The following is a 26,440-nucleotide window of genomic DNA, read 5'->3' on the forward strand; positions in this document are numbered from 1 at the left end:
ATCTCAAAGAGCCAGACTCCACTTGGCTTCCACCAGGCAACTTAGCTGCTAACAAATAATATGAAATAAAATCCAAGCTACCTATCTTCTGCGGATGTAGAGACGTAAGAAAAGCCTTGTTTTGTGTATGCTGCTATACACAGAGATCTAAGTACTCCCAGTCAGTCCCTCTTGCACTTCGGATGTGGGAAACAATGCTGCTCTTCTTTTGTTTAATTTGATCTGTGCCTGTAAAGGATTTATTTTTATTTTCATGGGCCTTGTTCTTTGTAGCCTAGTCTAAGTACCTCAGACACTGTCTCTTTGGAGATGCTGTGTGCCTTCACAGGGAGCAGAGGATTCATGCAGTGGATGTAGAGACTGGTTAGTTACCCTGATAGAAGAAAATGCAGGGTGTCCTGTTTCACTGTACCAAGCAGCAGCTCTGGCTGGGCAGCTCCAGGGGACAGGCACACATGTGCCACCTTTTTGCCTCAAATGGGGTGACAGGCTATGAATTCTTTTTTAATGACTCTGGCAGTGGGGAACTTCTACTGTCTAAGGGTGTTGCTGGTATTTTGGGCTGGCATCCCTGGCTGCAACTCAGACGGGTGTAGCAGTTTCTGTTACAAGGGCTGGAAAGAGGAATTATTTGGAAAGCAACCAGGACAGGATCCAGCATACTTCAGAGCTTGAGGCCATTTCTATAGCATCTGAGAGCCTCCATGTGTTCAGTATCTCAAAGCTGATGGGCACGTAATAAAATCTGGCCCCAAGTAAGTTTTCAAGGCTCAAGTTAAGGACTTGGCTTCTCTCCCAGCCCTTACGTTGGCTCTAGAGAATCATTCTATCCTTTTAGTGGATATTCTGGTTTTGTTTTTCTACTTATCAGTTATTAACTGCCATCAGTTATTAAGAGCCTTGCCAGGCATTTCATGTAGTAAAGGAAAACATGCGATAATAAACTGGTGAACTTTTTCTGTCAAAACAGTAAAGTTGTGCAGGATTTCCACAGCTGAAGTTAAAAAGTATGAAGAAATGTAGCTCATTCAGATCTTCCCCTGAATTTTGAAGGCCAAATGCAAGACATGTTTGTGTTTTTCAAGAGAGGGAGGCCTGAAGCCGTAACTGGGCTGTCAAGGTGTGCTGATGGAAAAATGAGTGGACCAGGGAAGGATTTCATTGCAGTGTACCAGTTTCGTCTTATCAGATGCTCACAGAATCACAAAGTAATTTAGATTGGAAGGGATGTACAGAGGTCACCTTGTCAAAACCCCTGCTCAGAGCAGCTCTAATTATTTCAGGTTGTTTAAGGCCATGCTGTTTAACAGCACTTCTGTCAGTTCTGTAAAATATCACTGGCAAGAACAATCACTTCTCAGTGTAAAAGTAGCAACTGACCGTTGTCTTTGGTTTAAAATTTTTGGCCTGGGTTGAGTAACTGGTAGACAATTATGTAAAACATCTTTGCTTGTAAATTCCGAAGATGTTATTGCTACAGGACTGGCCAATGGTCTTTTCTAAAGGTATTCTTTGTCTTTACAGCCTGTGAGCCTGTGTAAGTATGTAAACATAAACCAAGGAAGTCTATTATTACCATTCTTAGGCAAGCAGTCTGTCTGACCGGCTGGGCTGACTTTGCAGGGTTAAACTGAGAGAATGGTCATTACATCTTTTTACACTTTCATTCACAAAATCCTGTGCACCCACATTCTCAGATTTCCACCCTACACTTTGATAGCTAGTTTCCGTCCTGCTTCCCTAGTATTAACCAAAAAGATTAGTAATTACCTAGCTTACTGAATAACACCCTAATACCACGCACTTTGCAACTTGATAATTTATTGTTAGGAAAATTATTCCTTAATTATTGTCTTTTCTTGGCCTGTCTGTACCATTGTTCCTGGGGGACATGTATGTGTAAATTGATTTTGCATTCTGATGCAAAACACTGACCCAGGCAAGAGTATTTCCTTGTTTCACACTGTTTGGCAGGACAGCTCATTTTACTGGTTAATTAATTTGAAAACAAAAGCAACCTACTTAAAGTTTTATTAGGCAGATTGCAAAAAATTCTTGATTGTAAGAAAATGGAATAATTTCTTTGTAATACCTTAGTTATTCATATCCTAGAGTAGTAACAGGAAGGTCTGTGCTAGTGTGTTCTGAAAGTTACCAGAAGTTCATTCAGTTCATTCTGTTATCCAAGACCTTTCCTCTAGCACTTCTTCCTGAGACCCTTTGCAATTCTAATGAATGCTTTTCATTCTTGTTCAAGGCTCAAGATTTCAAGTAACTGTTGTCTCAAAATCTAGATGTTTGTTAAAACCAAACCTACTTCTCCTGTATTTTTTGGGTGACCCAGGTGGTTAGAGTTGGCCATTGAACTTCTGCACACACCAGGAACAATTCTCTGCATCTCACGGGGTAAATGCTTCAAGGGCCATCTTTTTCCAGTGTTTCCCAGTGTAAAAAAGAAAAAAACTCCGAAGATTTCTAAGGTATTTTCTTGACTCCTGCATTGAAGTGGTTTGCAATCAATCTCCAACACTCCATTAAGTGCTGGAGTTCCTTTGGGGGTATGTGTGTTTCTGGGTGGAGAAGGGAATCCTTTGTGCACAATCTTTTTGAGTTTTACTAATTTTGAAAAAGAAAATAACAGGGCGGGGGGTAGGCCCAGGGAGAATATTGGTACTTGACAGGTACGTGTGTATTCAGTCAGTAAAGCCCCAAGTGAGGTAGGTAACTGCAACAATGCCCTTTCTACAGGGAGTGAGGAGAAGCCAAAAAATCCAATTAATTTGATCAAAGCAAAGCAAGAAATCAAGGTTAGAGAAATAGCAGATGCTCTGCAGCAGTGATCAACTTTTCTCATTGTCCTCAAAATGATCTGCCCAAGTGCTTATAAAATGGCATTGAAATGCCTGTGAATGGGCATCTTTTGGGAAAGATGGAAAAGGACTTGGTATGATCAGGTAAACTTTTCCTCTTGCCTTTTTTTTTTCAATTATTCTCTCCCTTTATATGAGCTTGTTTCCGGAAGATAGTAAGTGTTTCCATAAAAATGACTGAAACCTTGAGATTTCTTTGGAAAATCAAATGCTTCAAACTTTTGGGCACAAATGCAAGTGCATCAAAAACCAGAAACCAGAGGTTTGGTTTCTGGTAATTTTACTTTCCGGTTTGGGATTTTAGATGCAAGTGCAGGTTTTCTCACTAGTGAATCTCTACTTTTTCCCTTTCCAGCTGGCTCTGAAGAAACACATTTGTGCTTGGAGAAGGGAATTCCAAGGAGATTGGTGGCCCTTTTCACAGAGTAAGCATTTTCCACAGGCGGGGTTATGCCAACCATTAAATGACTAACATGTAATTAGGAGGCTGGATACTTATAGTTGTCTTGTCCCTGATGCCAAGGGAGTCCAGAACAGCTGTGGATGAGTGAGCACCAAGGTAGATCAGGCTTGGCTGACCAAGCCATTTACATCCATATTTGTTTTTGTGTTGGCTATCTCAGAAGAGAAGTGACTTAGCGTTGCGGTCAGTGTGGTGCCTCTCCCCTGTGGGTTTTACAGCGAGTGTATGGTAGAAGGTGCTGCTGCTCAGGAGACAGAAAGTTGGACAGAAAGGGAGTGCTGGAAAAGGGAGATCTCACGCACTTCCTGTTCCACTGTAGTGAAGAACAAGTCTTCTTGCTTGGGCCGGTTTATCTGCTCACTCCATCTCTGCCTGCCTGGGGAGCTCTTTGATGCAGAGCTGATCTGAAGGCTGCAGTCTCCTTATCAACTCCATGCTTACCTCTGTTTGTTTTTATTCTGAAGTTCGTTCCCTCATTTTGCAATAACCCACAGGGTGCTGGGTGTTGCGCCAGCTGTGCCTCAATGAAGGATCTTCATTCAACACCTTTCCCTTCCCGTCACACCAGTCAATGCGACTCCTGCATTTTCCAGCACCATTCGCTGCGCAGACCAGACTTTAGCAAAGTCTTCGTTGGCGGTCAGAAAGGCTACCAGACCTACCGGGACCTACCATGGGACCTTCAAAAGTAGGTGGCATGTTTTAGCTCAGCTAGTCTAACTTGAAGGTGTAATGGTGGTAAAGGATACCACCTATGGTCTATGGGAAAGCTTTAGGATAGATATACAGAAGAGAAATCTGTTTGTTCTCTTGCCTGATTTTGGAGCTCATTGCTCTATCGCTGCCTCTTTCTTCCTCTTAGACCTAGGGTACATCAGGGATCTGTCTGAAAAGGGGCATTAGAGGGAAAGCTAAACAGTAAACTGCAGGCTGAATGGGAGGTTTTGGAGATTGTGGACTGGATGAAAAGAGTAACATGTGGCTGGAGTGAGAAATGCCAAGGGAAATCCTTCTCTACCATGACCAGGAGCACAACCATTTGCTGTCCATTTAGAAAGATGATGTGATGGCTCAGGTTGACGTTCACCTTTCCTCCCTGTGACCATCTCATCCTGCCTCCAGCAGGCTTTTATTGCAGCAGTGCAGAATCCAGGAAACTCTTCTGTGTCAAAATCAAATGCAGTAACATGATTTTTGGAAACTATGGGTTTTGATCAGGTCTAGTTGCAATAACATTTCCACCAAATCCTGCAAAAAATCCCAGTCAATTCTGTGATGGCAGCACAACCACATGAGGGGAACACTATAGGGGTTGATCATTCTGGTTTTGGCCCTTGTATTTTATAAGGAAGAATCCATATTTCTCAGGAGTAATGAATTACGAGGTGTTCTGAAAGTATTTTGTGCAGTCAGAGATGCTGGACACCCTTAGTTTTGTTTTACTGTAAAAATAATTAAGGCAGTGCTGAAAAGTTCAGAGTATTTTTACAAAAATAAGTCTTCCAGCTGCAACACTCTACTATGCTCTGTTGGGTCAGAGCAGAGATTGTGTCACAAGTGTACAGCAAATCTCTTGGAATTTATTTCTGTTCAACACACTGGGTTCTGGATTCACATGGCAATGGGGGATACTCAGTCTCCCATGAGTTTTTTTCTTGTTGTTGCCTCAGAAGTTGATGAAGCTTAGAAGTTTGACCTCAGAAACAAAATCCCAAAGAATCTGAAATATTTTTTTAACATCCTAATTATTTGGCTGGATGGCTGAATTTTTGTGTGGATTGTTAAAAATTAAAATATTACTCTCCTCTCTGGCATTGCTTTGGGCAAATGCCTGCGGATGATTGCAAGGTACTACTTATTTTTTCCATCCTCAGTATTTTTAAAAATTGGATTTTCTAAATAATTTCTGGGCATGCTGAAACAGAAACATTGTTTCTGGATGGACAAAAATTATTATTGATGCACACTTCGGTGTTTTTTCTCATTTTGTGGGAACAATATAATTTTAGTCAATACGATGTTGTCTTTGCCAAGAGAAGATGGATTTCAACTTTTTGTTCTGTGTTCCCTAGTGGTACCCTGCTCAGTACCCCAAGATCCCCTGCCCTGTTTAATATCCACAAATTAAAAGTTATGCCACTCTTACTGCCAGGTGACGAAGAAATCCCCATCAGTTGTGAATACCAGTTTGTGTGTGTTAAATAAAGAGGGAAAACCAGTTGTGAATACCAGTTTGTGTGTGTTAAATAAAGAGGGAAAACTAAGTGAGAGTTCTCTACCTAACAGAATTGAAAAGCTATGTTGTTTTCTAGTTAGAGGTAAACCTAGTTGCCAGGTCTTGTTGATGTATACAGTGGTGTAAATAATTTTAATAACAGTGTGCTAGAGGGTAGTTAAACATCTGAGTACAGTTTCTTTACCTCCTACTTAGGAAAGATTTAATTGTTTAAATGGTTGTTTAAATTATTATAAAATCTAAAGTACATTAATGAAAAATCTGTGTTGGATAGTTAAATATTTTCATGTTTGGGAAGGGGTGGAAACCGCCTGGTCTTAATCAAAGCCCCTTTGTAGTCTGTTAGATGCCCAGAGTTCTTTGCTGTGCAGGGATGTGGATCTGAGTGTGGAGCTGTAAGCTTTGCTGTTTGAGCTCATTGTCCTCTGCCTTAGTCCTATATAAGAGGGGTGTTTCAGTATTAGATTTATCCAGTTCCAAGATGCCTCTTTTCAGAACATTTCAAGCTAAGTTGGAATGTGTGCTCCCTAAAATCCTTCAGGAAGCAAAGCTGCTAAGGAAAACTAGGCGGAGTAGACAGCCTTGCTCGTCTTGTCCCTCTGTTGTGCTGTGTCCTGCAGTCTGGAACGCAAGTGCAATGTCCTATCCGTAACTTCCTTGTGAAGATCTTGTGCCCTGACAGGGTGAGGTAGAGAGTAGCTGGCGTTGTATATGGTAGTCTAAAAGTGAATATGCATGTGGAAATGCAGTGCCACTCACACCAATTTGTCATGCAGTAGGTGGGCAATATGAATGCAAATTACAGACTGTTGAGGTGTAGCAGGAAATAGATACCAGCCCTGGTGCAAGAACACTCATGCGCCATTGGCATTAATGGGAGTTAACTTTGATTATTGTAGGAGGCAGATGTGGTTCCTGCCTGGTGCCAAACAAAAACTTATTCTGTCAGTTTGTCCCAGAGTACATCCTGAGTTTAGAAAACCCTAGGGAAATACTTTTGATTCTGGTACACTCCACACCTGATTTGACTCATAGAGAATTGCTTCCATTTGTGTTTTGTTGCCACATGCGCTCAGTTTCTGGCCATTTTAGACAGGAAAACTAGAATGAGACAAGATCTTCTCCTAAGCCTTAAAATCTAGTCATGTTCATTCACTGAGCAAGCCCCAGTGTAAGATGCCCTTTTCTGGCACCTGCTATTCCTCTTAGATGATGTTTCAGAAGTGTTTCATTTATTGATTTTTTTCACAGGCGGTTTTATGATTGAGCATTTTGGGTCAGCATAAGATTTTAAAATCAAGGCATTCTGCTTCCACCACATACTCCTTCCGTGTTTGTGTTTCTGATTACATACAGATCTCCATTTTAAATAAAGCCAAACTAACACAAAGCTTGGGATGGCTTAGTTTGACATGCTTCTGATATAAGACAATCTGAAAGCTTCATGTGGTCTGTGGACAAACTTGGTGATGACAGGGGGACAGATTTTACACAGAACTGAACATGGAAATTTTCCAATTTCTCTGCCGCTGGACAATTTCCTGGGGTTTCAGTATCAGCTGAACCACTTGTCTAAGGATCTTTCTCTAATTTCAGCAGCATTTTTCTCATGAAGAAATTTGTGGAAATATGTTGCTAGATTACAGCATCTCACTGTTTATCTACCCAGCCTAGTAATTGTTTATTATATATCCTGGTTTAACCCCAACCAGAAATTAAGTAACATGCAGCCACTCACACCCCTCCACACACCAGCCCCCATCCCAGTGGGATGGGAAGGAGATTCAGGGAAAAAACAGTACTGAGCATGATGCTCTATGGTATGGAATATTCCTTTGGCCAGTTCAGGTCAACTGTCCTGGTCATGCTCCCTCTCAGTTCCTTTTGCCCCTGCTCATTGCCAGAGCATGGGAAACTGAAAAGTCCTTGACTTACAATAAGCACTACTGAGCAACAACTAAATCATCAGTGTGTTATCAACATTATTCTCACATTAAGCCTAAAACACAGCACTGCACCAGCTACCATGAAGAAAATTAGCTGTATCCCAGTTGAAATTAGGACATAAAGTATAAAACACAGGAAAATGTATTATTGTCCAGAAATATAAGCTTCTAAACCACAGGGGAAGTTGGATACTTTGGGTCATATTATGAGTAGACATAAGCTGTCACAAACTGTGATGATCACAGAAGGCTGGTCTGTTGTATCAGACTTGCAGAACTCCTTCGTAGTGATGTTCAGTATAGTTTTCATATACCGGTAAACATATTTAAGTAAACAAATTAAAACACATTACTATCCTATTATTTGTGTATTCGTATATTACAATTACTGCTAAGGCTGATAGTGGTTTTTATAAATGTTTTTTTCCTCAAAACACCTTAAGAGAGAGGTGCTACACGTATTCTAAAACAGTGGAGAAAATTTGTCAATCTAAGTATGCCTCTCTTATGCGACTAAAAACAAAGGACATATAATAGCCCACAAGAGATCATCTCTAGGTGACTGTTTTGGGCTTGGCTTTTCAGCTGTCTGTCCTGTCAGCACCTTTCTTGAGCAGACACTGTCAGTGCGTGTATGCCAAAGCAGAGCCTGTGCTGTCTTTCCTGGTTCATGCTGACTTAGCTAGACATGGTCTCTGATATGAAGCTCACTGCAGGTAATGGAGGGTTCCACAGGTGTCCAAGTGTGCTTTCAGCCCCAGTGAGGAAGACTTTTGAGGTTTTTCCTCTGAAGCAGACATTTTGACTCATAGAAGGCAGTTGTAATTCTGCTTCTTTGCAAGAAGTGAATATAAATTCCAGTAGGTAAAAGACGCTAACTTCTTTTGTAAACAAACAGTTTCAGGCTGGAGTGAGGCAAGTGCACGCATGATTTATTTAATGAAGTGTTTATTATTTGTTTACTGAATGGTACTCTTAATTTTTAATTTTTCTTTGACACTGATTTTTTCTCCTGATACTCCTCTGTTACAAAACGTTGACAGACATTATTAACTGTGTCCTTCTTATGTCTGTCTTGTAAAATGCATAACAGGAGGGATCTCTCTGGCTCTGTGTTTGTTGGTGTGAGCTCCTTGTTGAGGATAATGTTCCTGGAGGTCTTCTCTATGTGTGATGGGAAGGAACACAAGTACGGAATGCAGGGCTCCAGATTACCTACTACTGTTCAGGAAAGGTCTCAGCGGGTATTTCCAGGAAAATGAGTCAGTTGGAAAACCAAGACAGTGTTTGGAATTATTAGAAAACAAGGAGAGGACAAACAAGTAAAATTGTCATGGCAATGTGAGCAATTTTATATCATTTTTTGTTGTTTCTCTCTGTCAGCAAATATTTCACTCCTCTTCCTCATAGGACAAATCTTAGTTTGGGACTTGGCAGTCTTCTGCCAAGAGATGAAACCCAGTCTGTGATTGCAATGTGTTTAAGATTACTGCATGGGCATGGTTGTCTGGGAAAGAGCAGAGTTTCTAGGGAAGAGGGAAGGACCACTTAAGCTGCAGGCAGAAAAGCCCTGTCAGAAAACCCTCTGAAGTCAGTGGAAAGCTTTCAGCTTCAGGTATTTGGTTCAGGCTTAAAATTTTCATTTCCATTTCTGCTCTGGAGGACTTCAGTGATCTCCCCAAATGGTGTGTTTTTAATCCTACTGTGCATTTCTAGGCTACGCTCCCTATTCCCTCTCTTGGAGGCAGACAGTTCCAAAGGAGTTAAAAAGGACTGTTAGACTCTTGATCTGAGAAAATAAATTCCCACTGTTGAACTTTATCAGCTCTCTGCAGAGTGTTCAAGCCCTGACACATCATCACATGGATTGAAGCTGTTTCAGTTCTGGCATGGTTGCTTCTCTTGTGTGTATTGAACCCCTGCAAGTACTGTTCAGTTTTACTCAGTGGGACATGTTGTCAGATACAATAATTAATATTTGAGGAATGAACCTCAGGAGATACAGCAAAGCAGCAATAAAGCTCAAAGTTAATGGGAATGGAAAAGTATCAGTTCAATGATCTTTACAGGTTTGTCTCACGGATATCTTTGAAAACCTGGATTTGAAATCCTCCTGGTCTGCAGAATGTCTATTCAAATGGGGAAGCATCCAGATGGTACAGCCTAATCAAGGATATTTTGCTCAAAAATACCTTTTGTTTCTAAAATCAATTTTTGTTTTCAAAAGAAATTAGGAGCGAAGAATAAAATTTAACAGGTGTTTCATGCTTATGTGTAAAAGGAAGGGAGAAAGTTTATTCAGACAAAACAAAAAGAAAAAAGACATCCAAGTTCCCAACAGTAATGCCCCCTCTCCATTAAGTGACTTTCTAAGATGTATTTATCAAACAGCTTCCTGTTTGAGGAAATTCAGATTAGAAGCTGGTGCTGAGACCCCTCTGCACCTCTTTGAAATGATGCTCTCAAACAGGTTTCATGAATTAAGTGAAAGTCACATGTGTGAGTAAAATTACACTCGTGAGTAACCATTATGGACTGGGGTTTGTCTTTGACAAATGATAACACAGAACTTGAAAGAAGAAATAAAGAAGAAGAGTTATAAAAAAATGTTACAGTATGTAAAAAAAAATGCTGAAAAGGTTTCAAATTTATAGTGCTCTATTTAACTGTGTCCCAGTCACGTTACTTTGGTCTGAAACCGCTGTTTCGCTGATAGGATAGGCAGTAATTTCTTCAGGTTCACCTAGTGCGGTGTAGAGGTGGCATTCAGCCTTTCAAATGGGCTTCTCCAACCCAACATTTTGGTTTGGGGCTATGCCAGGATCATTATAGCTGAAAGACCTTCTGAATGTTTTCCTTCCGTGCAGCTTAATCAAGACAACTACCTTTTAAATGACAGTATCTACAAGAATACAAGAGTAGGTTGTCTTAAGTTAAATGCAATTTTTTTGGTTGTTTTGTTGGCTTTTCTGTAACTTTGTCTCACTTCAAACATAGTAGACACATTTGCAAAGCATATAAGCCATGCAAAAGACTATTAGCTGTAGTGGTGGGGAAAAAAACCCAACAAACCGTAAAAAACAAACTTACATGAAAAACTAAAGTTGAATTCACCACGGACTTTATGGTTTCACCTAAAAGCTACTACTTAGAAATATTCTTATTAACAAGTCCTGACTACTTATACTTGCTTATTTTTAATTTCTCCAGTTAAAGTTCTAAGGCAACTTCCATACAGTAGTCTGAGAAATAATTTTGGAGCTGCTCTTCTCTGGACTCTTAACAAGACTATTTAATTTGCCTTTTTTTTTTTTTTTTATGGATTCACAGATGCATTTTGAATCAAACTCAATGAGAGGTTACTAGGTGTTTTACAGGGTAGCAGGAGGGAAGGAAACACTAGATAGGAGAAGCAGGACAAGTCTCAACAGATCTGAGTGACAAATTATTATTCCCATTCTCATTCAATCAAATATCATGATATTTGGCCTAAGTCAGTTGTTTTCCAGGTCACAGTAATAAGGCTGTAATTGTAAGGCATTGCAATAGAATTAGAATGAAATATCAGGACCCGCTTCGGTATTTATGTACCGTGCACACTGTGCTTGCTGTCTTTCTCCTGCACTGCAAATAACTGCAGTGATTGCTTGCAATTATTTCAACTTATTTTAATGCATTTAAACTTATGGCTCATGAGATGTATGTTCTGGGAGTGAGCTATGTATACTTTGTATGTGGGAACTCACTGAGGTGTCTTGCAGCCTCAGAAGAGGATGCCTGCAGCCTGTTTTCCTATGGTAGGCTATACCTTAACCTGAAGGTGGGTATGTCTGCATGAGTGAGGTATCTGACTCTACAATTAAGAACTCTTTGCCAAAAATTGTTGCTTCCTCTTCTGTGTTTTTTGTAATAAAGTAGAAAAATGGCTTTAAAGATCTTCAGGTGTCTTTGAGTTTATAGACAAAGGCAGAATTTGCTGTAACCAACTTTTTTCAGGTAGTTTTTGTTTAACTATAGTACTGACTGTTCATTGACTTTCCTTGAGTTAATTTGGATTAGCACCTGTAATTAAGAGCACAGCAGAGAGAAGTATCTGGTGAGGTTTCCTATCTGTGTCTGCTCACATGTCCTTGCCCTTCCCTGTCATTCTATCACTTCAGCAAATACTGCTTGAAGCAGTGCTTTCTTCTTGCTTTTAGATTCAATCTAAGCAAAACAGGAAGCAAAGGCTGGCCCTCTGAAATCTGTTTCTCTTTTTTGTCCAGCTCTGCTTTGAAGGCTGAAATGGGTCGAGCAGCTTGAATAATGTATAGATATGTACTCAACAAATCAGAGGGTGCTTTTTACCAATTGCTGTATGAAAGTTCACCTAGCTGAAAATTAAGTTTTATTCTTGCAGATATATAGTTGGGAGTCACATAAGAATCTTAGCGGGGCTCCTATTTAATTTAGCCCTAATAATAAAAAAACCAAACCCTCAAACCTCTCTGTGTTCTTTGACTCCTAGCACATCCCAACATCTGTTTCAAAATAGTCTTGAGTCACGGTTTCATTTTCAAGGCTGTTGAAGGGTGAGAAGTCAATTAATATTGCTAGGAAGAATCATGTGGACTCATCAAGGGAGAAAACTTTACCTTCTTTTTTCTTTTTTTTTTTGCGGGTGGGTGTGTTATTAAATAGAAAAGAATATCTTACTAATTTCTCCCTTTGTTTTTCCTAATTTTCCACAGAATTCATCAGTCAGCTATTAAAATAAGACATCTTGAGCCCCGGAAAATTGCTCTAATTGTTATTGGAACAGCAGTGGCAGCAGCTATCACCATTGGTCTCCTAGTTTATTTTCTGGCATATGGTAAGTTTTACATAATATATCACTGTTCCTATGCTTAGTGCATTTTCTTTGTGCCTGTTGTGCTGGGAGTTTTCACCAGTCTGTCTAAAGCTCACTTGGGGAAAAAACACTGGTTTCTCCAGACCTCTCTTTCCTTCCTCATTTAGCATCTTTGCAGATCTCTTAGGAACATTTCCTGCTGAGCAGGGTGGTTTAGGGCTGTGGTTTCTGTTGGCTTTCACTTGCTTTCACTTGTTTCACATTTTTTTCATGATCTACTTCTGTGATTAAGTCAACACATAAGTCTTCTGGTCTCCCTTACATGAGTGACAAACAGAGCCTTCTGCATGTCTGTCTGTGGTGTTTTGCTGTTCCCTGTTCCCAATCACTAGCAGCTGCCTGCCAGGGCTTGGTGTTGAGTTGGCAGGCCAGGAAGAAAGGTAACTGAGCAGGAAGATGAAGCTTGTGATCCCATGTGAGCCCCGAAGTGCTGTCGGTTGGCCACAAGTGTAACTGTTGGGGAAACTGGGGTTTGATCACCTAACTCAATTGAGTGCTTGCTACTGGGCTCCTAGCTTTTGGAAGCTGTATTTGAATGGGTTGGATATACATGAAGGCTCATCCACTTCCTAGATGTCTGGATATCAGTCAGCCCCAGGTGTTTTTCTAAAGTTCATTCATCTTGGTGCTTCGAGTACTGCCTATTCCTCTTCTTTCCCTTACAGATCAGAAGCTGTTCTATTACAGTGCCAATGTAAAACTCACCAACATCCGGTACAATAATGAATTTTCCAGGCAGTCCTCAGGAAGGTTTAGAGACCTGAGCGAGAGGGTTGAGAGACTGGTAAGTTTGGACCGTTGTGCCTTTCCATGAAGGACTGTATGATAGTACAACAGTCATTAATGTGAACAGCACATTCTTGACCACAGGTGTCTGGTGTACCCTCGGCCCCCATGGTGAGCAGAATGGATAGCATGAGAGTTGTGATCACACCTGGTAGACCAGGCACTTCCCCCTCTGTGTGTTCTAGTGTGTCACCTCTCTCTATCCCTGCAGTGGTGAAGTAGATATTGACAATAATGTCGTCTTCCTCCTATATCACTGATCAGTTGTGTGTGTTCTCTTTTGCTGCCCTGAGCCTGGCTTTGTGATTTATGTCCCATTGTCTCTAAGGACAGCATTCTTTTACACCCTCTCCTTTACAGGGTGGGGAACTATACCTGTTGGGCTGTGACTGTATGTTGAGAAAACAACACACAAGCCCTTTTCCTGCGCCTTTGGTATGTTTTGTTGGGAAACCCTCCCACAAATAGCAGAGGCTGCTGAGTGGCTCTCAGTCATAGAGTAGCTATGGAAATAAATAGACACATTGCAATTTCCTTTCTTGTTTTCTCTTTGAGACACTACCCCACAAATGCTAATTACAGAGTTCATCTCTATACAACAATAAGCACGTGATTGTGCTTGTATCTTTTTGTGTTTCACTCATCAGAATCTGATGCATATCTCTTACCTCCCGTTTGGCAACCATGCACAGGTGGCCAGTTCATAGGACAATCGATGCTTTGCTCCCCACTATCATTTAATTTAGGGCCATATCACTTGTCCACAACAAACTGTGAGCTGCGGTGTTCATTGCTCTGCAAAAGTAGGGTGCTGTGTAGGGATCTGGCAGTGCTAGCATCTCTTCACAGATCCACTGTTGAGGGCCTCAGAGATCTTAGTTATCCTCTTATCTGTGTGCGTTTGTTTTCTTTCTGCCCTCTTTGCCCACTGGGGACCATACCATATTTCCTAAGATGAGCTTCTGGTGCATATCTGCATGTATAGAGTCTTACACAAGCTGTGTTCACCTAGGTGCTACTGCTTTACAACTATTACCTAATAATTGCAGGTTTTTAACCTTGTGATATAGGACCTTGTAGAGAGAATGTTCCCCCTGACCAAGAAGACATTGTGTCTTGCTGAGGTGGAAGGAAGGCAAGGACTGGGAAGAAGTCTAAGGAATAATGCTTCATCGAGTACAGTGTATCCCTTTCTCCCATTCCATTCCCTCATCATTTTTTAAAACATGTGGCTACTTTGACAAAGAAACATTTTAGCTAAAAGGTTCTTTCAGACAGTCCCCAATGCAGTCAGATTTCCTCTGAACATGGCTATCAATTTAGATGCTTGAATGGAAGCCAATGCTTTAGAAACCCCGTCTCCTCTCTGGGTGTTGAGCAGTTCTGATGGTAGTAACAGTAAATACCAATGCTGGTTGAGCAGTGAGAACCATTATTTCAGAGCATGTTGATTGTACCTGATAAGTAACACCATAACAAACATACGAAGAACTGTGTTGCCTTTCCTTCATTCCTGTGATTTTCTTAAGAGTTGTCTTTAATTCAGCCATTAAATTCTACCTTCCTCTTTTAAATTTTATGAACTCTTCGCTCTAATTTTAGGTCAGCTTATATAAATGGTCCCTGGCATAATCTTTGACTTTTTGTGGTTTTAGCTCCAGATGTTCCATCTAACAAGGATTTGTGAGATTGACAATTGTCCATAAGCTTACTGAAAGCAACTCCGTACAGTAAAGAAACAATATGTTTCTTGTAAGTCTGATTTTATAACAGAAAAACTCACCTTGTGGTGATTAAAATCAAAGCAATCTCTCCAGACAGGCACATATCCTCTTGATTTCTTGTCTCAGAACATCCACATTTTTATTTTGCAGATTTTCACACCATCTCTTTAATAGAGGAGGAGATAATTGAGTTCTTTATCACATTTTCTGATTTGTCTGGATTTACTGAAATCCTTTGCAGTCCTTCCCTGGCTAGTGTCAGGATATGGATGACCAAGCCTTCCCATTGTCATAGCATTAAGGATACCTTTAGCTCATGTTGTGAAACAGTGAGTCAATGAAGATAAATGCAATGCCTTTCTCAACACTTGGTGCAAAGTGAACAGAAGTGAATCATCTCTGATAATCAGAAGCATTCAAATTACCTGAGTTAGTGCAACTCCCTGACAAGTGCTGCCTTCTCTGATCCCTTCCCTGACGCAGCCTCCTTCATTTTTCTCCAGAACAACCCTGAAAGGAGCTCTTTTCAGAGTTGATGTTTCACCAGGAAAAATGTGTTTGCTTCCATAGGGAAGTCTACAATGCCTTCCTTGGGATTGGCAGGAAAGGTCTTGGTGTTTGCTTTGGTTTCCAGATTTGAATAGTAACACCCATTGTGTGAACAACATTCCTGACTCTTATCTCATTGAAGGTGGGAGGGAATGCAGCCAGATCATGCCAGAGAGCTGATGAAGCTGGTGCACCAGTCAACATCTCAGGGCTGACTGGAAAGTCTGGAAAATGTCTTCTGGGGTGGAGCTGGGGGGACTGAGGAACAGATGATGAAAGGTCTTTGCTCCTTGAGTGGCTTCCTGCAAGTGGCTGTGAGAGTTCCCTTTGTTCTCTCCTGAAAAAGCAGACCTGACTGAATGCCACTGGGAAAGAGATATTCCAGCGCACCAGAGCCTCCTTGTTTTTCTAATTGGACAAGTCCTTCTTCCCTTGCCAAGCTAAAGTGCACTGTGCCAGACTGTCCCCTCTTACACTGGATAAAAAAGGCACAGTCATAGCCTTATGATTCTTTTGCCAAAGAGCCGCTATTTTATATGGGCTCACTTATTGTGTGGCTGATCTGCACAACTTTCACCACTAGTTTTCTCCACCTCCTGCATCAGACTTGAATTTTTTTTCTTTTCCCACAAAATCTATTAATTCATTTGGATTTTCCAAGAATGCCTTGGACACCCTAACTACTCTCTTGTGAAGAACATCCTGTGGGGAGATTTTCAAGGCCCTGCTTCAAGCTTTACTTCTTCAGCCTCTCTGGCATGCCAAAGTCTGGAGAGAGTTGAGACAGCCAGACAGACCTGGGTGACTGGAATGATCCCAATTGCCTACTCTGGGCAGCTGCAGTAACTGCCCTATGTGCAGGAAGAAGGGTGAAGGGGCATTGTGTCCAGTGTGGAAAGTCATCTTTGATCCCAAGAAAAGATGTGCATTCAGGAGAGCTTGAAATGAGTACAACATCAAGCCCATCTCAATGGGAATTGTCTCAGCTGAAGGCTGGCAAGTTTCTAGCTGTGAGAGAGAGGTGGATACCAAGCAGTCACAGCATGTGACCCCATTAGTGCATTTCTGGTTGCTCAATAGAATCAGACACCAGGCTTTACCCTGCCCACCAGTGATTTGTAAATGCACTTGTTGGGTCTCTTTTGCCACTACAATAACTTTCTGATACTGTCTTCTGGAATCTGTGGGCTTTCTCCTCTTCAATGACAGTCTATGCAACCCTTCTCCTTTCCCAGGCACCGAGTATTTCCCTATCTCCTTCTCTGCCCAGAGCTGTTCCCAGCCCTGACGTCAGGTTGCTTCTCCCTGCCTATTCTAAGTGTCTCTGTCAAATCTTGTGTTAGACACTTTACCCTTCCCAGCTTTTGGGATTATGCCCTGTCTGTTATCCCCTATTACTCCTGCTGCCATGTGATGGTAAGCCAGGCTGGAGCTGGGTGGGTGAATGTTCCTCAGGTATGAGTGCAGCGTGGCTCCCTCCTTGGCTAGTTGGGTGGCTGGGGGAGAGGTGAGATGTTTGTTTTCCCTCCTTGAGTGCCTTGAGCCATTAAATGGATGGGCATGGATTTCCCCTGTTGTCTCATAATCCACAAGGCACCTGGGCTATCCTTTCCTTCAGCCGTCTGAAAACAACACAGAACTAACTGGCTGGATCTGGGTAGAGTGGTTGAGGATTATATTAAAATGATACCTGGATACTTCCCCAGGGAAAATACTGCCTATCCAAATATTTCTACTGAATTAATAGAAATTCATCAAGTAATTCGCACCTCAGGACTCAGCATTGTGTGCCAGGATACTTCTTCTAGAAACAGACATCTTGCTTCACTGACATCAACTGACAAGAGAATCTTCTGCGTCTTTAAGTACAGATGTTCGGGGAAAGTTTTTAATGAATACAGCTCTTGAAGTTTGTCCTATCTGATAGAGCTGAATTAGTGTGGGTTTAATTCAGAAATAATGTCTCTACTGAGTATTGCAGAGACACTTGTGATACCACAGGAAAATACTGCAGAACAGTCCTGATGACTCTGTCTGTTCTCGGTCAATTACTGCCGAGTCCCTGTACTGGGGAGGAGGAAGGCAGTTTTCTCCCTTGGCAGATGATGATTTTAGAGGTTACTAACACACTTCTCTCACTATAGATGAGGTGGAGAAGAAACAGAGGAGCAGGCAGGTGCCATGCAGCTCCCTTCCCACACCCCTCTCCAGTTCTTTGTGCTGCAATGTGGATGAGGATCCCAAGAACTGCCAGGTGCAGCATTTGGTACTCAGTTCTCTGCAGCTCTGCACTGTCCCTGCTGCTTTGTGGTTCACAAAGAGGGCTTGTCAGCTGAATCCAATGCCTCTGTTTAGCTGCCCTCTGGCTACCACTTCAAAAGACACCAGTGGGGACCAACGGGAGCTCACTTTGTCTTCTGCATCTTCAGTAGCGCAGATTCTCATCTGATTCAGCAGAATTCAGTTATGACCAAGAAACAGTTTGCTAGCCCCTGGGCACTGATATCTCCTCTGTGTAGACAGGGAACTGAGTTGGAGAGACAATTGAAAGGCCAAATCCATAAAGCCACTTCAGAGATCTGGGAAGAGATCTCTGGAGATAAAAAAGAATTTTTCAAGTGCCTATGGGTAATCAGGAAAGGATCTGCCTAGTTTCTTTGGCACACTTGGATTTTATTTACTCTCATCACAGTACTTAAGTTGCTTTGTGTTTGTTCTCTCTGAACCCCCATATAGACATCTATGCTTCCATGGAAAGCATAGCTTTAACATCTGATAACCTTGTGTGGTGGAAGAGTTAGCCTTCAACCGGATGCATGTAAAAGAAAGACTCTCTGCTTTATAACCAGGGATAAGCTTGCAGTCATTCCAATATCGGGAAATATCTTGTATCATGTGAGTTGTGAACAACTTACTGTCACATCTGCAGGGCTAGAGGGTCAGTCAAAGTCCTCACTAGGGTTTCCATCACAGCTGAACTCGAAGCCTAGCTGAAAACACCAACAACAGCGGTGAGTGAGCAGATGAGACTGCTGTTTTATGGTACTTGGCCTTTTCAAGTCAGACATGCCTCGAGTTTTCCTGGGGAGCAGAAGTGTGTGTGTATTTGGGAGAGAGAGAGAGGTGAAACACAAATTCCTTCAGAGCCAAGAGCTAGCTGCAAATCTGGCTGAAACTGTGCACGAGGTGTGTTTGTCACACCTTGCACGTGGGTGTTAAGGTAAAGCACAGAAGCCTGTTCCTTTCTGTATCAGTGCCTTATGGTCCTTGGGCTGGAGTAGATCCCCAAAGCAGTATTTTTGAAACACTTTTAAAGACTGTTTGCTCTGGGAGACCAGACTTTGAGGACTATTTTAGTGATGATAACTAAACATGCCCCAAGAAAGGGGAGTATGCTGAAGTTCAAGGGAGTCTAACATTACTCTCATTTTTACAGTAAATGGAAAAGTGCAAGTATCTACAAGTATCATGTAACTTCATCTGCTGTGTGTGCTATTCCCCCCAAAAACACTTATTTTCCCCTCTCAGCCCCTGAAACAAAAGAAAATTTAATATAAATTGGCCAGATCACAGAAATTATGGTATCTGCAGCAGCCAGGTCTTTCCAAGGACTTTTCTGTCTTGTGACACCCAGACCAAGCTCAGTAAGAATGTTCCTGGTTGTAATAAATTTCAAAAGAAATTTGGCAGTGTTTGCAGATAAGGATCCCAAAATCTAAAACCTAAGCCCTTATTTAAACCCAAGCATTCTTAGACTCCGTATGTGCTCCCTCAAGTGCTTACTTAGTATTGATATGAGGTGTAAAGAACTGCACTTTTATTGAAAGGTTTTCTTGTACATCACTAAAGGCAATTTTATTTACAAGTGCATCTATAGTACAAAAGCCAGAATAGTGAAGCTTTTTAAATGAAATTTTTTAGAGATTTTTAAAGATTTTTTTATAATAGTCTCCCTTTTGTCTTATTCTGACAAACAATATTGTGAAATGGGAAAAAAAATCTTTTATCTATATAAAAAAATATATTTAAGGAACATTTTGAGAGAAAATATACCAAAATAAATGTAGCACATTTGACAACTTCTGCTTTATAAACTTAATTTTAAGGCGATGGTTCTTATAAATAGGAAGCTTTGTCCTTGGACTAGCATGGTACAATCGGGGTGCCCTCTATGGGTGACTGGGGCTAGAAACAGTACAGAAAGGATTTTCCATGGTAATTCAGCCAACTGGGAAAAAATGGCAGTGGATCAGTGGCCAAGATGACAAACTGATGACTTGTTTATTTAGGTCTGGAATTAGAGGTTGACGGCACACTTGACTGTCAGTATGCATATATACAGGTGTGGCCTTAAAGAGATAGGTGAAGTGCTGTACACTGAGAGGAAATAACTCACAGAAAACACCCACAACTCACTTGAGATGCTTTTTTCAGAAATTCCTATTGAAATTAAAAGAAGAAAAAGACCCCTGGCACATGTATTGATTTAATAAGAGAGATGTTTTCTTGCTTTAAATTTCATTTCCAGTTTTTCCTGTATCCATGGGTCACAGTAGCACAGGAAGCAAAAAAAATATTGAGGAAAATATGAAGCGTTTTCAAATGCTGGTGTGAGCTGATGCAGCATAGTGCATGAAGCTGTAGCTTAGTGTTTTTCATCACTTGTAATATCTCAAAATGTTGGTGTGTTCCACCTAAATTGCATGAATTTACAGGATGAATGGTTAGTTATCAAAAACGTTACTAATATCCAACTTTTTCTCCCTCTTAAATTCAGCAATCCTTTAACTTATTTGATTCTTTGACTTATTAATGAAATATAATTTTCTCAAATAATAGGCATGCTAACTGATTTTTCTTTTTTTTCATATTTTTTTCTTGGTCCATCAAAGCAGAAGTTCTAATAAGCACATACAAATCCAGGAAAATCATAAACCAACCCACTGCCAATACATAAGTAACTCTAATTCAGTTCCAGTGTGTGTCATAAAAATCTAAAAAATGTGCACAAGGAAAATGGATGCGAACCTGAGCTGGAAAAGGAATTCAAAATGATGTAAAGGGCAGCTATCGATAGTGTGTATGATTAAGGGTAGAACCTTATCTTAATTATATATCCACAATCCAGAATTACTGCATTGTTTGCAGGTAATTATATCAATGAAGTGATTGAAGATGTGAACTGCTGATCAAAATCTGGCTAGTCAAGAGAGTGGTTGCTTAGTACCTGATGTTTTCAAAAGTGAGAATCCAAATTCAGTACTGAAGTGGTGTGGTTGATGGTATCTGGGCACTTGCAAGCTGAATACACCACCATGATCTTCCTTAGATTTCATAAAACTATCCTTTTCCTAAGAGACATTTGCTCTTGTATTTCAGCTCCTTACCTCTTAGTATTACTTAAAAAAACCCAGTGGGCACAAGTCATTTTCCTGGGAAAAGTGTACTATTTGGAGGGCGTGGGGGGGAACTAAACGCAAAGCCCTTCTCTGGATATCAGCACAGGTGGTTTTCTCTCCAAATTCAATTTTCTCTCCAAAAGTTGGAAAAATCCCCTCTCTAAGTGGACAAAATTTCAATAGCAATGTGAAAGTTTTAGGAAGCTAATTATGGATAATTGAAAGCAGGGAGTAGGAATGGGAATACTTAGGTGACCTTAATTCCAGCTGTCACTAATACACATGGCTATAATGAAACAGTCATGTCATTACATGCCTTTGAAATTGGTTGCACTAGGCATGAGCATGGTACTTTAAATCCTGACATTAATGCCATGTATTAGTCCTCTTAATTTATTTATCTGAAAGACCAATCTTTTTAGGAACTACTGTACAAGGACAATTATTCCTCTTTTGCAGCTGACACCTCCAGGAACCATCCAGCTGAACACCTTATTTTAGTGCATTCAGGCAGTGCTAACTCAATCGTCAGCTTCAGGAGCCTGGTCAGCTTAAACCCTGTGAAGAGTTTGTGATACCATTTGCAGATATTTGGGGTCACACGGCTCTTGCCTGCTGTGACACATGCTGTCTTTGTGAATGTGTGGTTTCTGATAGGAAAGTTTCTGATCTTCTGGTTTGATGGAGGCACATGGACTATTACACTCACTCTCCTTCAGGTCCATTTTCTTCACCCTGGGCGAGGACTGTGGCTGTAGGGCTATTGTGTAGTAATTGATATGTCTGCTTCCAAGGAGAGTGTGATGTCCATATCCTGATTTAGGACACTGCCAGGTTCTTTTTTTTTTGCTGTCCCTGTCATTATTTCTCCTCATGTCCTCTCTCAACCCCTTAGTTGAAATCAGGGCAGGAAAAATGTCAGGTTCTCAAGGGAGCTTCTACTGGATTTACATTACGAGCAGCTCTGGGGGTCTCAGCAGGTTGCACTGTAATCTGGGGAGAGTCACTGAAGCAAGAGACAGGTTCCAATTAATATTTACAGTCAAAGAGCTTTAAAAATCACTAATAATAGGCTTTACACCCTAAGTAGCTAGTGAAGTAAGAGGAAGAATGTAGTATGAGGATAGCTGTTGAAGGACTGAACTGGTAGCAGGCAAAAATGCAATACTATTGAGCAACAAGATGATTTGTGCTCCCAAACCTACTGAATGCTTTTGAATATCCCATGCAAGTAATTCAGTGGGTTCAGCAAATACTTAAGAGGAAAGTTCTATCAAACTAGATTTAAGAAAACGTTTTGATAAAACCTGTTACCCTGAGTGCAGTGACAGAGCAGCGTTTGGTGGGAGAAAGCAAGGGCCTGACACTGCTCACCTTGCTGGGTCCATTCCAGACCCAGCTACACATCTGGGCAAGCCCAGCTCATGTCAGCTCCACACTACACCAGAGCGAGGGGGGATCTCTGTCATGTGACCTACTTCCAGAGCTTAGGGTTTTTTTGGGTCCCAGGGAGGCAGGGCATATTGGGTGACTCTGAAATCACAAAGATTTTAGTAGGTTACTCACAGGCCTCAGAGGGTTAGGCATGGTGCAATACAAGAAAAAGTGCATAATGGTGAGATCTGGAGTTATTCAAAACAGGATAGGAAAAGAAGGCTTGTTCATCAATGTATAAAGCAACTTCTGGCTGCAAGGAAAAAGGAAGAATTTCTGTGGCTAGGTTTGTACACGTGGGATTTTTTTGCTCTTACTGCATCTTTGGTACTAGCCACCATTAGTTGCTATATTGGATGGGCCAGCATTCAGGAATGAAGTATAGTTTGTCTTAGAAAATCATAGTGCACAGAGAGAAGTTTAGTAAAAAGGATAAAGGATATGAAATTAAACTGAGGAAATACCAGACATCATTGAGCTAAACTAGCCAGCAAACATTAGCTTAAAGAAAATCTTGTTTGGACAAATGCTAAAATAAAAGCTGTCAGGAAAATGCTGCTCACTTGAAAGGAACAGGACTTGGCACTTGGTTAAGAATGCTCATAGACCTTGCCCACAGCAGCAGCAGAAACTGTCACCATTGAGCTGCTGCTAGACAAGGACCAGGAAAACAAATGAGATGTACTTAATCAGTGGTGAATTTAAGGGATCTGGTCATGATAGTGTCACTTTTGAGTGTTGTAATCAAATCAAAATGTTTAAAATGAGTGTACATGCTTCTCTCAAGCAGGGCCAGGTCCCACCTAGTTACTGGACAAAGTTCTAGTTGCTTTTGCTTCCAAGATTGTGACTCAAGCTGAAAAGAAAGCTATAAGCAGGCTGGAGAGAAGTGTTTATCAGAAGATGAACAGTAAAACCTGATACAGAACGTTAATCTTTGAAAGTTGCTATCTGAAGTCACACTCCTACATCTTTTCCTCTTCTATAAACTCTGTATGAATATAAAGACTACTGTTAATAATTCAGTTACCAAAATCATTGTTGAAGGAAAGAAGAAATTTGGGTCATATTTGTCAAAAAATTCATCAGCAGGTGAGAGACAGGGGCCACAGTGCAGAAGTTTGGGTAGACTTTCTTTCCTGATAAGATACAGCAGATCACAAAAATGAAAAACACTAGGTCACGTTTGAAGGTGGTAAAAGCTTTGAAAGGCTCACTGAAATCAAAACCACTCTCCAGTGACTTCTTTGTCTATTGGTGATGTAATACTAGGGCAACTCTTAAGGATGGGAAAGCTAGTGACAAGTGGGAAGTGTATCTACTTTCTCAATCAGATATGAAAGAGAAATGGAAGTAACACAAATCTAGTAATTTTGGTATCATTTTAAATTGCTTGCTTCCTGTTCACTCCATAGAACTAACTACCATACTCCAAAGAACTAAATACCATCCATTTTGGATTTAATTTTCTGAAAACAGTGTCTGTTGCAGATACTTCAGTTGCATTTGGACTTCCTAGATTCTTTTTGTAAAAAAGCACTGTGTGGAGTTGTGTTCTGTCAGATGTCACTGGAAGTCTTTGTCTCCTGCAACACGAGGTGTTCCTGATCAGACTGTCTGGAACATCTTGGAAGTGGTCCAGGCTGAGGAGAAAAGGAGAAAGCTGGACATGCTGGGAGTACAAAAAACACAGTCATGTGAGCTGCTTAGGCTGAAACAAAGATACATAAGAGAATGGGTGACAGAAATAAGGATCCCTGTATCTGCTGTAGAAATGCAGATAGAAAGTTTAGGAAAAACACTTGCCATCTGAGACAGTACAGGTACCTCGAAAACACAGCTGTCAAGAGGAGATAAAGGATTTGGGAATGTCATACTGACTTAACCCTCCCTTGCAAGGGATTGTGAATTCTTGCCCTCTTCAGTCCCAAGCTGAAAGTCACTCTGCTTTTGCTTTACTTGTTAGCAATGTAGAAGCCTGAGGTGTGCCTCAGCCCAGCTCAGGGCTCTCTTTGATTGCAAAGCACTCTGCAAAGAAGTCGCTGTCCCAGAGATCTCAAAAGTTCTCAGAGGCAGTGCAGTCAAAGGTAGCACATGCCACTGCGTGCCACAAAGCTGGCAGTGCTGCTTAGCTACATGCTTCTACTTGCGCAATCATCGGTGAAGCAGTTAACACCGACAGAAACGATAAGCAAATGTTATAATTAAAAACACCAAAGCAAAACAAACCCCCTTTTGCCTAATGACAAATATTTCCAATAACCAAGGGGGATAGCAGTGGAACAGGCTGCAGAATTACAGGAAATAAAAACACTTTATTTCTAATTGTATGCCTCGTAAAGTGCAGTGGTAGCAGCTGGACATCTGCAAAGCAACAGGAGAAAGCACATTCTGCATATATACAGTAGTTAGTTGTAGGTGATGTATTTTTCCATAGAATTTTGTCTGTTCCAAAGTAATTGCAGATAATTGCCAGTAACAGCAAGATAAAACATCAGCTCAATGTATGACAATTAAGAAAATTTCTTTTTTTCCTTATTAATGTATGCTTAAAATAACCTTAAAAAATAAAATGTGCAATTTTCAATTTGAAATTATTCTGCTTCAATATATCACTGTGTAATGACATGAGGCTTCATCTTACGACAACCAAGGCTGGAAAAGAGGTGTTTCGTGTTCCTTGGGAGGAATCAACCCCAGATTTCGTGCTTACATGCTTGTTTCCATATCTGAAAGATTTCAATGTACTAGAAGTTTGAGAACCATTATTTTTCAATTTCCTTTGGAAGACAGAACATCTTGAGACTTGGGTAAATCAGACTGCCTTTATGGACTAAAAACTACAAAAAAGACTACTTTCATGATGTTGTAAAGCATTTCTATGTATTTTTTCCTGTAATGCATTTGATGTTTACAGGATATGTTCAATTTACTGTGTCTTGCTGATAGGAGGAGTTGCTGCAAAACTCACTAGTGACTTTGCTATTTCTCAATCCTTCAGTGATTCTGAGCCATTCCTGGCAGAATTTCATGCCATGTGATATCACACTGTGCTGTCTCAGTCTGATCACGCAATCTCGAGATGACATTCAGCCTAAAGCAGGATGTGGTTAAGCAGGCACCAATAAAGATGTCATTTGGAGATTGATTCCTTACGAGTCCTAGATTTCCAGTTTCTGATGAGAGTTGCTTGACAATTCCTCTAGCATGTGGAAAATTACAAGGGTGATAGGGGGACATAATTCGAGATCACTGGTAGCTTTGCTATAGATTTCTATAGAACCAAGGATAAATGTTGTATCAGAAAGGACCCCTACAAGAGAGGCTCTGCAGAGCACAGCATACTCTATCCTTTCTGTGGGCCATCTTTAGGAGGCTGCGCTTTGGGAGACTGCAGCAGTGTGTCCCAAGGATATTTATATATTTCTCATTATGCCTGGGATTGGATGAGGCAGCACTGTAGTGGCACAATGATGTAGTCACAGGACATTTAGAAAAATCAGCTTGCTTTTTATAATGTGCCTTAGGTCAAACGGGAGATGGTTAGGAAAGGTCTGTAACAAATGTTATCTAGAGGCTGGGCTGGATTACCTTTCTTGCCTCTGTAAGCTGTGAGTTTGTAACTGAATACTATTTTCTGAATGCTCCTTCCAGCAATATGTCTGTTTCCCTCCTTTTTTTGTTATCTTATATTTTTCTTTTTTCAACAGATCGACAAGACATTTTACAATTCCATTTTAAGGAAAAAATACATCCGTTCACGCTTAATCAGAGTGAGGTATGTGAGATAATAATAAATGCAAGCAGCTGAGATAAAATGAAATTTACAACAAGCCCAGCTAGATCTGATTCAGTGAAGTGTATTGTATGTAACACCAGAGCATAATCCCTAATTGAGTATAATCTTGTTTTGAACCATGCCCTCCTTTTGGATCTTGATGCAGAAGACAAACTTCAGTCAATCCAAATTCTATACAAGTTTGTGTTCAGATTTTGAGCAAGCTTTAGCTAATAAAGCAAACATAACTAAAGCTATCTAAAAATAAAAAGCATTTACAAAACTATTTCCTTCACTGTAATGCAGATGCCACTTCTTATATTACTGTTTTCCTGGGCATGCCAAGTAAAATCGGGCTGTGCTG

At 40.8% G+C, this 26,440-nt stretch overlaps 1 protein-coding gene across 1 annotated transcript in view; it reads left to right on the forward strand.

Moving 5' to 3' along the window:
- The first annotated feature begins 3,826 nt into the window (after positions 1-3,826).
- Positions 3,827-26,440, forward strand: part of LOC135413052 (transmembrane protease serine 11E-like) — a 42,292-nt gene continuing 19,678 nt past the window's right edge. Inside the window, exons 1-4 of the mRNA XM_064652158.1 lie at positions 3,827-4,021; positions 12,246-12,367; positions 13,072-13,190; positions 26,009-26,076. Coding sequence (XP_064508228.1) covers positions 3,858-4,021; positions 12,246-12,367; positions 13,072-13,190; positions 26,009-26,076 — 473 coding nt within the window. The 5' untranslated portion in view covers positions 3,827-3,857. The remainder of the gene's footprint in view (positions 4,022-12,245; positions 12,368-13,071; positions 13,191-26,008; positions 26,077-26,440) is intronic.

The sequence above is a fragment of the Pseudopipra pipra genome, chromosome 4, assembly GCF_036250125.1.
Source record: "Pseudopipra pipra isolate bDixPip1 chromosome 4, bDixPip1.hap1, whole genome shotgun sequence".
Classification (NCBI taxonomy): domain Eukaryota; kingdom Metazoa; phylum Chordata; class Aves; order Passeriformes; family Pipridae; genus Pseudopipra; species Pseudopipra pipra.